This window comes from Diplotaxodon limnothrissa, linkage group LG17 (assembly GCF_057381915.1).
Source record: "Diplotaxodon limnothrissa isolate DT_005_m linkage group LG17, D_limnothrissa_male_GT1.1, whole genome shotgun sequence".
NCBI classification, from domain to species: domain Eukaryota; kingdom Metazoa; phylum Chordata; class Actinopteri; order Cichliformes; family Cichlidae; genus Diplotaxodon; species Diplotaxodon limnothrissa.
The window spans coordinates 14,678,848-14,695,288 of NC_140612.1; the positions used below are offsets into that span (position 1 = coordinate 14,678,848).

The following is a 16,441-nucleotide window of genomic DNA, read 5'->3' on the forward strand; positions in this document are numbered from 1 at the left end:
CCCACAAACCCTCTAGGGTCATTTCACAACACCACAACTCCAAATCAATTCAGTTTTATTTCTGTCTTGTCAATTCACAACAACAGTCATCCCAAAGTGCTTTAGATTGTAAGATAAAGATCCGGATTCAGATTAAAAAAATAACCAAAAAAAAAAACAACTGACAACACACATTCAGAGTTAATACTTTATTTCTTTACAAAACTGGCATTGTAAACATCTAACTGATATGCAAAACATGTTCATAGACAAAAAGCATAAAACTTTCAGGCCCTGAGTGAACTCATTCAAGATGGATACATGTGCCAGGACAAGCCTGAGCTCAGAACTCACATAACACTAAACCTGATAAAATCCTTTCGTGTCCAGTCCCACTGGTTTCTGTGATCTTACAGACGAGGCTTGATCTGCAGTTTTTTCTCTGTGGAAGAAAAAAAAACACCCTGAAGATTAGGAGGAAAAAAAAAAAGAGTATTTGCAAAAATTAAATGACAAAAAGGTCCAGTTAGAAAATGACAAATTGTGTGTTTGCTCATGTGCAACTGACTCTGTTGAATCCTGCTCAAACATTGAGTGATGACATCTCAGTTGATGAGCAAATGAGGAAGAAGATAGAAACAGTACAACAGCGATGAATGAAGGTAGGTGGGAATGTGTGTGTGTGTGTGTGTGTGTAGCCTGGCAGTGATACATTGCATCTGAGCTAATTTATGCAAAGTGAAGAGGAACTTGTTTGGCTCAGTTCCACCTTTAATGAGGCTCTGGGCGGTGCAGTGTGTTAGTGAGAGACCAGTGTGTCATTAGTATTACTTAAGAGCACAAACCAACTGGACAGAGGGGGTGGACGGATGAGCCAGTGATGGTCTGTGTGTGTGTGTTTTCCTGGCACCCACAGGACAAAGCTCTAGTCTAAAATGTTCTTCATAGCGCAAAACAAAACAACACCTTTGATTTCTAGTTTCCAGGTGTTTCTGAGTCGCTTCAATCTACAATTCTACATGTTTCTTACAGTGTGAGGGAACTCTGCAAGGAGAAACTTCCAGCTGATAACACTTCTTTCCATACTCACCGAAGTCCTTCGAAAATCATGTCTTGACAGCCATCTTAAAACATCTTACACCACCATTTTCATTCACCTAAACTAACTTTATTGTAACTAATCACCGAGAAATATAAACCGCTTGTATATGAAGGCAGTAATCAAAAAGTTTTCAAAAGTCCCTTTAAAAACAAAACCTTTACATAACTTATAATCTTCAGTTCAAAGTCAACTGCCTGAGAACTTTGTCGTTGTGACTTTACTTATTTTGAGATCTTAAAATTGCAGCCGTGCTGAAACCTGTCAGTGTCTACTGCAAGATTATTATTAAAAAATATTTGGACTGGGACTGTGTATTACTGGATACGGTGAGAGGTCAAGATGACCCAGGTCAGTCAAAGGTGCTGCTTGATTCCAAGTAAGATGAGGCTGGGGCCTTTCTGTGTGGCAACTGTACGTTATTTGAGGGGCTGTCACAGGGCAAGACGAAGGGTACACCTTGGACAGGTAATTCACACTCAAATCTGGGGTGAAATTAGAACTGCCAGGTAACCTAAGATGCATGTCCGTGGACTGTGGGAGAAAGAGTACACAGACATGTTAGTGTACTCTGACTTTGTTAGTCCAAGGTATACACCCTGCATCTTGCACTATGACAACCCCCTCCCCTCTGTAATCCTATATTATTAAAAAAAAATGGATGGATGGTTATGAGAAACAGACTCTCTCAGGTGAAAAACACCAGCTTTATGAATATGCAGCAGGAATAGGAACAAGCTGCTGTGAAAGTTACTGACATAAGTTGACATGTCATTAGAATCCCAAAAAGCAGGATTCTTCTCCTTTTATTGGCCCTTTAGTCAATGAAATGATGAACAGCTAATCAAAACTGGCAGCAAGAGCAGTCTGAGATGGCGTACCTGTGCCAAGGCTGAAAATGGTCTCCACATTATGCAGGAACTGGGTTGCTTGATTATATTTGATAAAAGGAGTATGCAGTACCTTTCTTAGGCTTTCTTGAATGACTTACTGATGGAAACATCATTTTGTCATCATACATTCAAAAAGTAAGAGTTAAAAAAATCAAGACATACATTTCTAAACATACTGGACTGAGTAAAGTCTTCATGTGGCACACAGACTTTACATATTTTTTCCACAGTGTGCTTAGCTAACTTTTTAGCAGTTTTCTCGCACCGTGAAAGTGACAAAAAAGTTTTTCATGCCTTCAGTGAGAATAGCTGAGTTAGAATTGCAGTGAGTGATATTAAGATTATATACAGTAGAAAAATGGTGGTTTTCTACTGTTTAGTAGAAAACTGCCTTATTGATATTAAGAGTCGTGACTGGTTCTGTATGACTTGAACTACTCTTTAGCATAATGACTTTATCAAGGAGAAAATGTCATTTTTAAATGGATACTTAGAGCAAGGAGACTATCCAACTGTCCAATTCTAATTTCAGTCATTTTTGCCGTCACTCTTAATTATCCATTGCCTTTTACTTGTTTAAATCATCAGACAAAATTAGTGAAATCATAACACAAACTGTGTGAAAAGATAGATTTGTGGAATGTGTGGTCAAACAGGTTGAACACAGATGTTAGATGCAAACAAATGCTGCACTGGAAGTGACAACCAGTTGGTGAGTATGTGTATGTTTAGCAGGCAGGGGCAGGTGGATGGGTGAAGCCTGGTGAAAGCAAGGGAGGGGGATGGGATGGCCTCTGTCCTAATCCACTATCTTTCAAGTCTGTCAACAGAGAGCTCAGCTGTGCCATCCAGCCATAAACTGAAATATTATTACCTCTGTCCTCTGAGCATTATTACTCCTCCACTGAGCGTCACCAGACACACTCTAAAGCTCACCTCCTGATCATTATTATCTGTCTACAGCTCAGACAGACCACCACTCCCCAGTCCCACGAATTAAGCAATGATGTATTCATGACAAAAAAGAACCTCCTACAAAGCATCTGTGGACAATACACCTCTGTGTCAGCACTTTTACACCAAATGAATCGCAGTTAGTCCTCTTAAGGAATATTCTATGACAGCTTACCTTTTGCCATGACTGCTAATTTAAACATTCTACCACATTTGGAGATATGAAGTAACAATGACTCTCAGAATCTATGGTTGTAAAAAAATCTACCAGATTATCTACAAGTGGAAAAACGTTGATCCCCACAACATTGAATGAAACATTATTGTGTGCACATCACTGTAGCAGAACATGACTGGACAACTATTAATAAAAGACAATTCAGGACACCAGTGTGTAGAAGCTTTGAGTTCAGATAGTTCATAAAGATGGGATCAGAAGTATTTGGACGATGGCACATTTTGCAGTTTTGCCTCTGTACACCACCTTGCTTTTCAAACGATATGTGATTGAACTTTGTTTGCCTGCGGGACTCCAGAAGCAACTAATAGGTACTGGTAGGATAAGGGGGCCGCTGCTCTGGAAGTACCTTAAGCAAAAACTTCAATGGAACAAGGCTTTCGATTGACCTCAAAGTGATTCTGGCAAACTGTCAGACGAGTCAGGAGTGAAAAGCAGCACTCTAATCACACTGTATACAGTGGAGTTGGGATGCTGCTGACTTCAACTGAAGGTATATGAGATTCGCCCTCAATTCCCTAAGACTCTGGATGTTGTGAGGCTGTCTTGTATGACATGTCTCTGCAATGTTGCATACAAATCTAGGGAGGTGCCTCTAGATTAGCAGATTTGAATGATGGCTTCCCTGTTCAACAGGACAGTCCATCCTTTAGTTGAACCTCAGATTTAGGAGGAACAATAAGGGGTTTTTGGACATTGGACAAGCTCTTTATCCTTTTGAGGAGACTTTGCACAGTCTACATATATCTTACTGACTTGGACATCGCAGTATCCGGTGGAGGCACTTCGGCAGTATGGTGTATCTGGCTTGCTATAAAGCACCATTTGGCCCCTGTACAGCCGCAGTGAGGCGGACTCCTTGCCAGTGGGTTTTGGACTCCATTAAGGCTGCCCCTTTTCATTGAATCTGTTCAGAATTTTTAACTGGCAGAATATCTAGGAATAGCAGGGCTCTAGAGTGCGACCAATTTGATCGCAAATTCAACCAAATTTTTCAATGGTGCGACTAACAAAAATTCTAGGTTGCACCGGTGCAACCAACAGCTGTTCGAGTCTCCGTGTGGTCAACAACATACACACATTATGCCTCTATCGTGGTCTAAACCAATCAGAGATAGTCAGCGGCGGGACCTCTCTGATTGGCCGTGGTCCAGATATTTCTGTAGTCCTTTGTGTGTACGTTCAAAAGTGCAGGTGGATAGAGGGAGGTGAGTAGCTTGAATAAAGCGATATCAATTCATTAAATCCTGAATCGACTTTTATTAATGTATTTTGCCAGAAACGCTCACAAAACTATTTCAACAACCACCAAACAGCAAATGAGAACAGGTAAGCAGATTCTGCACAAAGACGTAAACACAGAGCGCGGACCCGACGCATCAGAATCAGCTTTCTCTTTCTCGGTTTTCTCACCCGATGGCACGTACGTGTACACACCCTTGGGGCTGGAAGCCGACAGCTCACTGATTCTGATGTGTCGGCGTGTCCGCGCTTTGCGTTTACATCTTTTTTGCGCTAGATTCTGAGCTGCAGGTTTTGTCTCTCTCCAACCAAAATTCACTGAACCAGCAGCAAAAGAAGATCCGAACTGTGCTTCACATTTGATAAATGTCGTCATTAATTCCCTCTGACTTCTGCTGTTTTGCTTCCACCATGAAGCAAAACAGCATTATTCATTCGCTTATTACACACCAGTCTACCGTTGTTTACAGCGCTGTCGGCCGCCGTCTATATATATATTTTTAGAACTCAAATAACCTCGTGCAAGAGAGCCTAATTTCTGCTGTTCAATACTGAAGAAATGTATACTTTTTTAAATTATGTAAAATTGCAGAATATTTTTAAGGTTATCTGCTATAAAAAGCCAGGCCAGGAAAATCTGATTCATGTTTTTCTGTTTTATCCTCAGTTACTTTGACACAAAGGCATCTGCTGTGATGCTCACACCTCTGATGAAGTCTCACAGTGTCAGTACTGATAGATGATCAGAAATATAATACTTATGACTGTCTGAGGCAAAATTGAATCGAATCACCAAACAGGTCGTAACAGGAGGCTGATGTGATGATTAAGTTTAACATTGCCTACAATATTGTCAAAGAATGCCAAAACACTTTAAGCACAAGCACTTTTTCAGTAACTTATCTTTCTTGTAGAACTGTGCTCCAAATAAAGAACTTTGTGTTGGCAAGATTGTTAGTTAATCCTTTACAAATCAATATTGTCTGTATGGACAGCAGTTTCCCCCCTTAAAAAGTGCACATGTAAAACTGCGGTGTTAAGTGATGCGGGTTAAAAATTTGGGTGCGCCTAACTTTTGTACTGGTGCGCCAGTGCAAACGTGGCAAAAGGTTAGTCTAGAGCCCTGCATAGGCAGGTGGTAGACTTTATCTCTGATGGCCTTTGCTTTTTATAGTTGATATGGTTCTTTGTAACCCAAATAATTTTCTTAGGGATTAATAAAATATGCTGATTCTGATTAGCTTCATGAGGTGGTGACCTCCAGCTTGCACTGCAGCAGTTTAACGCTAAGTGAGGGGAAAGACAATAAGCACCTCCATAAATTCCAGATATTTAATCTGCTCAGTTTGCCACGAGATAATGACAGAATAGGACTCCATGAAACTGTTTGTCCATCAGTTATTCAGTTACAATTGAACCTCTGGAACTAGGGACTGCAATTCAACTGCATCTTAATTATTTGACGAAAAACAATCAAGGTGGTATACAGAGACAAAATTCCAAAAACTGCGTCCAACTGTCTAAAAAAAAAAAAAAGACTTAAGTGCTTACTGAGACCTATGCACCTTTACTCATTAATTTATAGTGCAAAATCTTTGCTACTGTATAAAAAGCAAATAAGCAAAAATAATGCAGCAATGACTGCATTATTAGAGCCAGAAGGTTATTCTTGTCCCTTCTGGCTTCTCAATAATCATCAGTCAGACTGTATGTGTTTCTCTACTAAACCTCTTAATGTTTGAATTCAGGTGTTCATTGAATTGAGTCCCATTGCCACAGGTGTATAAAATCAAGCACCTAGCCACGCAGTCTGCCCTTACAAACATTTGTGAAAGAACAGGTTGTTCTGATACTGTAATAGGATGCCACCATTGCAACAAGTCAGGTCATGACATGTCTTCTCTCCAAGATATCTCACGATCAGCTGTAAGCAGTTTAATTGTGAAGTGTTAATGAACCACAGGAAGTCTAACACTACGTAAAGTTACAGAGCGGGGTTTCAGAGTGCTGAGTTGTAAAAGTCACTGACTCTCTGCTGATTTAATAACTACAAACGACAAAAACTGAACTGAGGGATTCGTGACATCTGTTTCTTTGGCTGAGCAGCTCCTGTAGTTGTAATATGAAGGTGACCTGGTATTTTTTGTCCATACAGTGCACTATGTTAACTTATGTGACCATTGCTCTCTGGGTTTTGTTGTTGATGCTTATACCTTTGACTTGCACTGCATCAGTAGGAAGCGTGTCTGGTGCATCTGCCTCCTCTGGAGAGCTGGAGAGGGAGATAAATGAGGGCAGCACCAACGAACCTGTGGAGGGCATCCCCAGTGATGCTTGAGAATCCTGTGGCATCACAACAGACAGATGGGGTCTGACAGAAGGGGGGAAAAAAGCCAACAAAACAAAACATAACATAATTAGTCACATGACCAAAGTTTTACAAGTCATGATAAAGATCGATTTAAATTTTAGACCTCTTCAGAGGATCCTTGGTGCGTGCTTTCTTAGCTGGAGGGGTCACACTGTTGCTGGCGCGGCGTTTGACTCGTTGGCGGTGCTGCAACTTACAGCGTGAGCCATGTGGGCAGGAGCCCGTCTTAGAGAAGTCTGGACACACTAGAGTGTGTTTCTTCTTACACTGGTGATAATAAAACACACACACAATCAGGTTTGTAGTTTCACTGCAGACATGAAGAAAGTGACAACTTGTGTCATCACAAATATGGTCAATATGAGTGGATTAATGTCTAACATCTATAAAACATGTGACCTAGTGTACCTTTATTTGTTTAAGTCTGTCTGTCCACATAAGAGACATGTTAAATATTCATATTACGCTGACTACTGTCATGCTTGTCACTACAGTCATCAATCTTGAGATTGTACTGCATAATGCAACCACTTATTTAAGGGGGTGTTTTTGTTTTGAGTTTGTCTGGGATGGGCCACACGTTCTAACTCCTCAGGTTCAAGTCTCTTAGAGAAACACTCTACACCCAAAACATCTCAAATCCAGGAACCACACACACCACGCAGTCCTCCCAGAGATCTGCTCCTATGTTACTGGTGCCAGAAACCACAGGACCCCTCAAAGATTTCAGGGGTCAATGCCCAACAAGTCAGTTTGCAGCATGCGAGGGACTTGCACAATTTCAGGCAGGTGGCATAAATAAAGGGGCAGACTGGTATAGTTTAAGTATCAAAGACTTTCACTTATTGGAGGATGGTAATGAATTTCTGACCATAGTTTATTTTTCTTCCTGATGTGATACAAAATTTTACTAATCTAGAACATTATGAAACTCGGTTTTGGCAGCTTGGAATATTAAACAACACTGTTCTGTATGTGTAGTGGTATTGAAGTTACTATCAGCACCAGTATAAAAACACAGTAAGAGATGACACTTTATTTGAGATGTAATTAAAGACTGCTTCATGAAGACCTGCACAGCATTTTAGTCATTTTAATGGCTCAATCTTAAGATCTGAAAGGAAACCGTAAAAGACAGAAATCCATTTCTGAGTAGTCAGCTGATTTCACATATACTGAACAGGCCTATGACAGGATTTTAAGTGGTAAAAGTGAGGCCCACCTCCTGATTAGGTGCTTTATATGACCCTCCTTTGTAAGTTACCTCTTTTAAAGAGACTATGTCTGTGCCACCCGTCTCTTTTTACATGCAAGCTGAGAAAGTGGGTCATTCTGGGGAGTAGTGTGCAAGAGAGAGCGATGCATGTTTGCAAGTGAGTGTGTATGACAGTGTAATACGGGTGTAAATTGGTAGCTTCATTCTCCACGAGATCCGATCCCTCCCACCTGTCAGAAAAGCTAATTATATTCACTCTGGGGTACAGGCTGCAGGGAGCGCGCGCATGTGTGTTTGTGCGCATCTGTGGAGGGATGACGAGTGCAGGACTGGGAAGCACACCAGAAATAGCGTGTACCAAGGGTTGGTGTGTCTGTGTGTGTGTAGGGGTGAGGGATCTCAGGATCGATTTTCCAAGAACACTGTGGACTCTTGGTCAACTCTCTCTGGAGCCCAGTGGCCCTGACTTGCTGCCATCAGAGCTCCTCTCACCATCCTCACACTGATGTTCCTGCACCCCTTGGTGCCAGGACGGCCCAGGATCAGCTTGCTGTCAAATGTTTCCCTGGATCATCTTATAGGGCTGCGGTTTTGTCACACTTCTCTAAACTAATCAGGTCCTCTACTGGGGCCCATAATGACGATTCCCATTTGGTGCATGACGCCACCATGAAACCTAACAGGTCTCCTGTTATGATGTACCACAAGGCATCATTTTAATAGATTCAGCTCATTTTTACTGGTACTGAAACAATTCTGCAATCATAAAGAGATTCAAGTTATACTACTATAAAATACAAATCACTAGATTTTCAGACTTTGACAGATTTTGTTTTGCATTTTCACTTGACGTACATTACCAAAATGGACAGAAACACTGGCAAGTCTTCACAAGCCTTGCAAAACCACAAACTTCTCTTACACTTCCACAGCTTTGTTTGTAGCGATGCTGTGCATTAAGCTGAGCATGCACCGAGCAGGTAAACTGCCTGACTAATCACAGACTTGCTTTAATGCTCTCCAAATTTAACAAGTCTCTGCTTTATAAAAACTTAAAGCAGATGGTAGCTGCAAAAAGCACATTGTTATGCACTTTTTTAAGCATACTATTTGTGTTTTTAAAAGACTTTATTAGTCCCAAAACAAATATAATTGTCACTATTTGGCAAACAGTTGGTTTATAAGAGACAAAAGTTACCTAACACAAATAAAGGTCATGTTTTCAGTTCAACATTGATATTGGATGACTCTTGTGACATCAAATTTGAGCAAATATTTTTCAGAAAGTTTGGTAGCGGATAAAGTGCTCAGTGCTGTTCTAACACTATTTAAAATGTAAATAAAAACAAAATGAAATGATTTGCATTTACAGAAAGAACAAATCTAATGTCTAATGTCAAAACTATAAATTGTATTTAAAAAAAAAAAAAATCAATGCGCTCCATTTGTTTTAGATGCCAAAAAGAGGTTTGAAAAAAAAGTTGAAACATGGACATATTTACTACTGCGCTGCATCTCCTCTTTTAAAGACTACAGTGTCTCAACATTTCAGAGCTTGCTTCATGATGTTTTTAATTTGGCAAGTTACTAAATGTTTTCAAGGGGTGACAGTTCAAAGCTTTGAACTGTCACCCACTAATCTGAATTACATTTGATATTTTCCTTTTAATAATTACACAGGGTGGCACAGCGGCTAGCACTGTTGCCTTACAATCAAAGGGTCCTGGGCAGGACAAGGGTCTCCCTGTGCCAGCGTGGATTCTCTCCAAGTACTCCGGTTTCCTCCAATAGTCTGAAGACATGCATGTTAGGTTGAATGGTGATTCTAAATTGGCTCTAGGTGTGAGTGTGAATGCTTGTCTGTCTCAATACTCTAGGCCTGCCACAGACTAGTGACCTCTCAAGGATGTACCCTGCTTCTTGCCCTGTAACAGCTGGGATGGCTCCAGCACCACTGCGACTGCAGTGAATAAGAGGGAGAAAATAGACGGATGGACAGAAAATAATTATACAATAACCAGTTGTGCAAAGGGATAACTGGTTTTCTTTAGTTTTCCCTTTGCTCGCATGTTTTTTTTAAAAATGTGTTGCTCGTGTCATATTTGAAATATATTATTTTTTCAAAAATAATTCAATTTTTTATCAAATTGATGTATTGTTTTTTTCATCAGTTAGAATGAAAAACAGGACTTTAATGATTTTTGGATTATAGCATTGTGTTGTGTTTTACATTTTACATTGCCTTCTAACTTTCTTTCATATTGCTTATATAAAACAATTTGGAAGAAAGCTAGGATCAGTCCTGACAACTGACAGACAGCTATGCAGAGACGGGAAACTCTGCACATCTAAATACACAATGTATGTAATAAAAGGATCATGTCTCTGTCACATACATCAACTTCTCCCAGCATGTGCTCGCAACCCTATTATCAAAGTTCTTAAAACTGCCACGTATCTATCAATTAAGAAAGAGGACAGAGTCCTCAGGACTAGGCTGTGTTAAAACTGAAGAGTTAAAACAGGGAGGTAGTTGTATTGAAACAAAGTGTCAGAGAAATGGACTGTAAAAGCTCACTCGTCTTTCCTGAAGCTCCATACATCCTCATTTTCATAAAAAGACAGAAAGAGCGAGAAAGAAAGAGAGAGAGAGAGTAAGAGACGAAATGGGAGAAAAGAGCTAAAGTGGACAGAACATCTTTATCCCACACCAAGTTAACAATTTTCCACTTGATTTAAGGAATGCTGGGATGTCTCTGGGGCCTATTAGAGAGCTCTCTGCTGGGCCAAAACCAGGAAGAGTCAGCACATTTACCAAGAGACTGAAAGAAGGCGCAAAAGAAGCAAGAAAGAGAAGAAGGGAGGGAGGGTGGGAGATGGAAAAGACAGTAAAATGAAAAAAGAGGATATCATATGCATTTACAACTTGGGCATTAAGCCAACAATCGTTGAGAGCAACTTACAGTGAATGGAAGAGAACAATAATTGAGCACAGGTTGACATATTACTAAGATTACAAACTGAAAAAGGGAGAAAAAGGAGGAATTTACCATGTCGCTACACTTCAGGCTGTGATCAGATCGACATTACTATCCTCCTAATTTATTTCAATAATGCAGTGCGAGTGCCGATGCAGAATTCTTAGGTTTACGAACGAGCAAAGCGCTCCTGTTGCATCGAATTTTAGCAAAAAAAAGGGAACCTGGCTTCACTTGTTGGGCACAATTCTAAGATCTTTTTGCCTGTGATTAGTTTATCGTTTATGTACAGCAAACATTCTTGATGCTCACTAATTTACAAAATGATCATTTAGATAGGAGGAAATAAAAGCTGCTCCGACATCTTTAGGAATATCTGGTCACTTGGTGTCAGGATTTGGCAAGGATGTGAAATTCAAGCGAGTCCTCCAAGACCAGAACTTATCTCCGTATAAAATATATAAACAGCACAACTGCATCAAGACAAACCTTTGAGTTTTTACTAACGAAAAACAAAAATCAGGATATCACAGTACAAGAAAAATGGGTTGTTAAAGTTTGGAGCGTGGCCCAACTTCAAAGACCAACACAACATCGCCACTAGAAGCCCAAGACAGACAACGCACAGTGAGAGAGGCTGTGCTCTCTAAAGCAGCTGCATAGGGCCCAAATACACACACTAAACCAACTTTCTCTCAGGCCGTGCATCAAGGAGCTCAAACCGAAGTGTTGACCCTGGATATACCTCTACACAGCAAAATCTCCAGTGTTAAATTAACACTAGAGAGTGTCTATATGGGTCCACTCCTCTGAGTGTTAAATACAACACTGTTGAGTGTTAAATTAACACCGTTGACAGTGTTATATGTTTAAAAGTAACCTAGTCAGTTTTGAAGATTAACAATGGCTAACCCTGAGCAGTGCTGATTTTCTAACACTGGAATATTTCTAACATTTTGAGTTATTGAGTTATTAAGATGGACTCAGTCAGGTTCTGTGTAGCAGATTAGTAACAAACCATATGAAGTCTTGCAGCAAACTACAAAAGAAAACTGAACCTCGAGCAGTTTTTGAGCAAAGTCTGTTTTCCAGTAGCCAAATAATGTTAGAGATTAGTATTTTCACTGGGCTCTGTCCTGGCCCATACCCAGGTGTGCTGACACACAGCAAACTTCAAGATGTTTTATCATTGAACAGAGGAACTCTGTATCAACAATCTCACCCTGAATGATGAATTCAGAGAGGACAGACAGAACATGATCCTGACTGGTAACCAAAGTCAAATCAGTTATGTTCGTTCATCTTTATGGGCTTGTTCCCTTAACTTTTTCATCATTTTCTACATTTTATATCTACTTTTTCTCTGTTTTCCTCTTTATTTCCTATATTTATTTTTATTTTCACTTGAACAGACAAGGAAAGACTGAAGGTGAGAGCAAACCAATAGCGTATATACAGTTTTTCCCCCGCTGGTGGGAAGAAGGTGCATATAAAAAGGCTCAATTCGCTTTAGTTATCATGAGGCCAAACAGCAGCTCAGACAGCTCTCTGCTGAACACTGGCTCAGATGCTGTTTCAACCACCTGAAGCAGAGAAGAGCCTATGAAAGCCAACTATTTAGCCAATCTTCCAAAAACTATGGATGACTGGCCACGGCCAACAATCACAGGTGACTGTGAGTTTCATGTGTTAAGAAACCTGGAAGAAGATAGACCTCATGAAGGAGCTACAGCCAACTAAAAATTAAATTCGGGGAGTAAGATGCAGTGGAGAAATTTAGGAAAGCAGAGAAAGAGCTGCAAAGGGGGTGCACATGAGACAACACTGGGATGATACAGGATGGTAGTGGGTCTATGAGGAGAAGGATGAGGAAGGGGGAGGAGGATGGAGGATGGAGGACAGGAGCAGACTTAACCCCTGAGATGCTGAAGTGTCTGCCTGCCTGGCCCATAGTGCCATCCTCAGCAGTTTTCCCATCTATAATTACTGCCTGCTATCCATCATAGAGCCGCCAGAGCATCGCAGCGCACCGCTCTATAAACACACACACGCACTCAGGCACAAACACACACAGGGGAAAATCACAGACCTAAGCACTTCAGCTAATAGAATAAATATTAATATCCCTTTTGTTTTCTATATCCTCATTTCCCCATGCAATATTTAAATGAGGTCTGACAGTGTGAAAAAGCATCTGTTTCACACTCAAAAATAAGCACAACGAAGAGAAGGGAGCCAGAGATGGATGCAAAAACACAAGGGTGGGGTGGGAGGTGGTGGGGTGGGGGCAGGAGTGGAGGGTGTGTTTGAGGTTGACACGTGGGCAGCAAGTGCGTGTGGTGACTTAAGGATCGTGAGTTCAGTGGAAGTGGTTTTCTTACCCATCAGACCCTCAATGTGTCACTCAGACACTACAGTTATGCCATTATGGACCACCACCCCCTGCAGCTGTTCCTGCCTGTGTGTCAGTGTGTACATGTGCGTTTCTGTGTGTGTGTTCGGGGGTGGGGGTGGAACCACTTGTTTACCTAAGCCTTAAGTTCAGGGAAACTTTATACATGTTATATAATCCGTATGCTCAAATTGAGGAGCACAGCTTAAAGAAAGAACTCTGAAATCAGATCACAGCGTCAGTGCAGGACTGAAACCAAATTTAGAGCCAAACTCACAGGTTTAACCGTGATCCACGTTAAACCTGTGAGTTTCAACTGATCATTGCACGTGTCTCTAATCTCACCTGCACTGATAACCGGCCAAAAGGTGTCCCTACAACATCCAGCTCAACCAATGAAGAGAGAGAAAGTACAAAAGTGACAGGAAATAATCCCCAAGCACCGGACATTCATGGATGTTGTTTTCCTAGCTAAATCTGGTCAGGCAGTCATGGCTTTAAAACAGACGTCACCTTCACATCTAAATTTGAGAAGTTAACTCAGCATGAATCCATGCTTACCCACTGAGCAAATTCTATCAGTGTAGTCTGAATGCAAAAAGCAGAATGATGGCAGTAACGCCAAATCCAGACTCAATTCTGATTACTTAATTCAAAAATTAGCTTAAACAGAAAAGAGAAACAGCCAAGTTCACCATGAAGAGAGTGACACATTAACAAAAAACATCAGAGATCCCAAAAGCATACATGGTGGCTGGAGTGAGGAGTTTTTAAACACTCATTTTCACTCCGAAAGAAGCTTTTTGTCTATTTTGACTTCTGTCATTTCGACTGCAGGGACTAATGAACAGCACAAGTGCAAATTATGTTGTTTTACACATTTGTGATGCTGCTCCATGTGCAGTGTGCAGCAGAGACCTACACCATGTGGACATGGGTTTAAAAAGCTCTGTGTAAAATCTATAGATTACCAACACACCATCATGATAGAACCTGCTGCGATCATAAACAAACTGTGGCATAGAGTCTGTAAAATCTAATGCCCTTTAACAAATTAAAAATGTTTTTGTGCATTTGTTTGAGTTTTTACCTTCTCTCCCTCAGGACAGTAACCTTTTACAAAGTCTTGGCACACTTCAGCTTTGCGGGACACGTAGACATGACTGTAGGGACAGTCACTGTTGTTACAGATGCCCTTCAGGAAGTAGGAACACACCGGCATCTGGGAAGAGACAGACATGTGCGTGTATACCATGTGAACCTGACAAATGTTCACAGTGCTTAGTACATACAAGCAGAAAGTAAAGTGTGGAGGATGGTTTATGAATTAGAGAACCCAATGACAATACATAATTTCACAGCAGTGTTTTATGTAAAACCATCATCACAGAGAGGAAGATTGCAGGGGTGATGAGGTGACATGAGATTATACAACTTTATAAACAGACATGCAGTTCTAAAAACCACCACTAGACGTGTCCCGTGTGCCAAGTGATCTGTCACACCGAGCAGCTAAATGACCTTAATTGCAGTTGACAGCAGCGGAGCAAGAGTGAATGTGTGTCTTGACAGCATGTGTGCAGAGAGATCGACTGATTTGGGTGCAGGGGTGAGCCTGGTGGTGACCGGTCTAAATATACCTCTGAGGGGGATTCAGTGAAGAAAGATGAGAGAGGAGGCGGATTGTGAGAGGGACTCCACCTCGTTGAGATAGGATCAGTTCTACCTAATTAACTGCTACAGAAATATTTATCCAGGCTGAAGCTCGTACAGCTCTCATGATTTGTTTATGTGAACTGGATGTGTGCGCAGACTGAGCCAAGGGTGGAGAGCAAGTGGTAAGCGAGATGGTTGTTGGGGGGCCATGCCAGGTGGAGTTGGTTCAGGGGTATTTGGTTTCGAAGTATTTGTGGTAATGGGGAGACTGGACGGTGGGGTGCAGGAATTGGGATTCTACACTAGTGCCTGGATCAAGTTCGGAGGGGTGCTAGCTGCATAAGCCTGCACCCCCTTTCTGTCCACGTACAGTCCTGCTTAAGGAAACTGCATGAAATCAGAGCGGGTGTATCCCATGAAGGGAGGGGCCAAAGGCTTGGGGTGGGGGTCTGGGTGTGGGGGAAACTGGCATTACAAATAGACAGCTGGGCTCTCAGCACTTACAGGCAGCGGTGTGACAACACACATGTGCGCAGAGCTTTGTGTGTGTGAAGGGTGAGGCAGCAGAGCACCTGTTGGAGGGCTACTTGTCTCAAAGAGAGAGGAAAAAAAGCTTTCCCTTTTTTAGTTTCAACACTTTCCCTGTTTGGTGTTGGTGAACAAATAAAATGTATCTATTTTTCTTTTAAAACGGCTACAAGAACATTCATATATGGCCTGCATTTGTATAGCACTTTTCTAGTCCGTAAGGGCCCCAAAGCGCTTCACACTACATTCAGTCATTCACCCATTCACACACTGGCGATGGCAAGCTACATTGTAGCCACAGCTGCCCTGGGGCGCACTGACAGAGGCGAGGCTGCCGGACACTGGCGCCACCGGGCCCTCTGACCACCACCAGTAGGCAAACATGGGGTTAGTATCTTGCCCAAGGATATTTGGGCCTCCTGTCAATAGCCAGGAGGCAGCCTGGGATCGAACCACCGACCTTCTGATTAGTGGCTGACCTGCTCTGCCACCTGAGCTACAGCCACCCGATATACTGCACATCTTTGCCATGGTGACAATATCCTCCAAACGACAGATGAATTGTGTTTGTGGATACAGATTGGTGTGTAATATTTTCAAGAGAAAATCAAGATAATGTCTCCAATATTTTTTTTTCCCGCAATTTGAGATGTACTGAAGATATGATGCAAAACCTTTATCTGTTCACAGTAGTTAGTAGATAAAGTTGCTGTTTTTCCTCCTAAAAGATCAGATAAAAAAAAAAAAAAAAAAGAGCACCAGATTTGGCCAAACTCAACCTGTGGAAAAAAATTATTTTAGATGCATTTATCACTTTAATCAGTCTAGCTAATACCCATCAAACCACTCACATGACCCCCCTGCAGGGTAGTTCCGTTTTTCTCCTGTTACAAAC

The 16,441-nt window shown here is 41.4% G+C and overlaps 1 protein-coding gene across 4 annotated transcripts in view; it reads right to left on the reverse strand.

Annotated features, from left to right (window-relative positions):
* Nucleotides 1–273: 273 nt before the first annotated feature.
* Nucleotides 274–16,441, reverse strand: part of zc3h3 (zinc finger CCCH-type containing 3) — a 76,516-nt gene continuing 60,348 nt past the window's right edge. For 2 of the 4 annotated variants that reach the window (XM_085376436.1, XM_085376435.1), the window contains exons 9-12: nt 14,453–14,584; nt 6,880–7,043; nt 6,619–6,776; nt 274–421 (exon numbers count right to left, since the gene is read on the reverse strand). In XM_085376436.1, the coding sequence (XP_085232562.1) occupies nt 390–421; nt 6,619–6,776; nt 6,880–7,043; nt 14,453–14,584 (486 nt within the window). In that variant the 3' untranslated portion in view covers nt 274–389. Of the gene's footprint in view, nt 422–6,228; nt 6,777–6,879; nt 7,044–14,452; nt 14,585–16,441 lie in introns of those variants that run through there. The other 2 variants (XM_085376434.1, XM_085376431.1) reach the window with 1 other exon arrangement.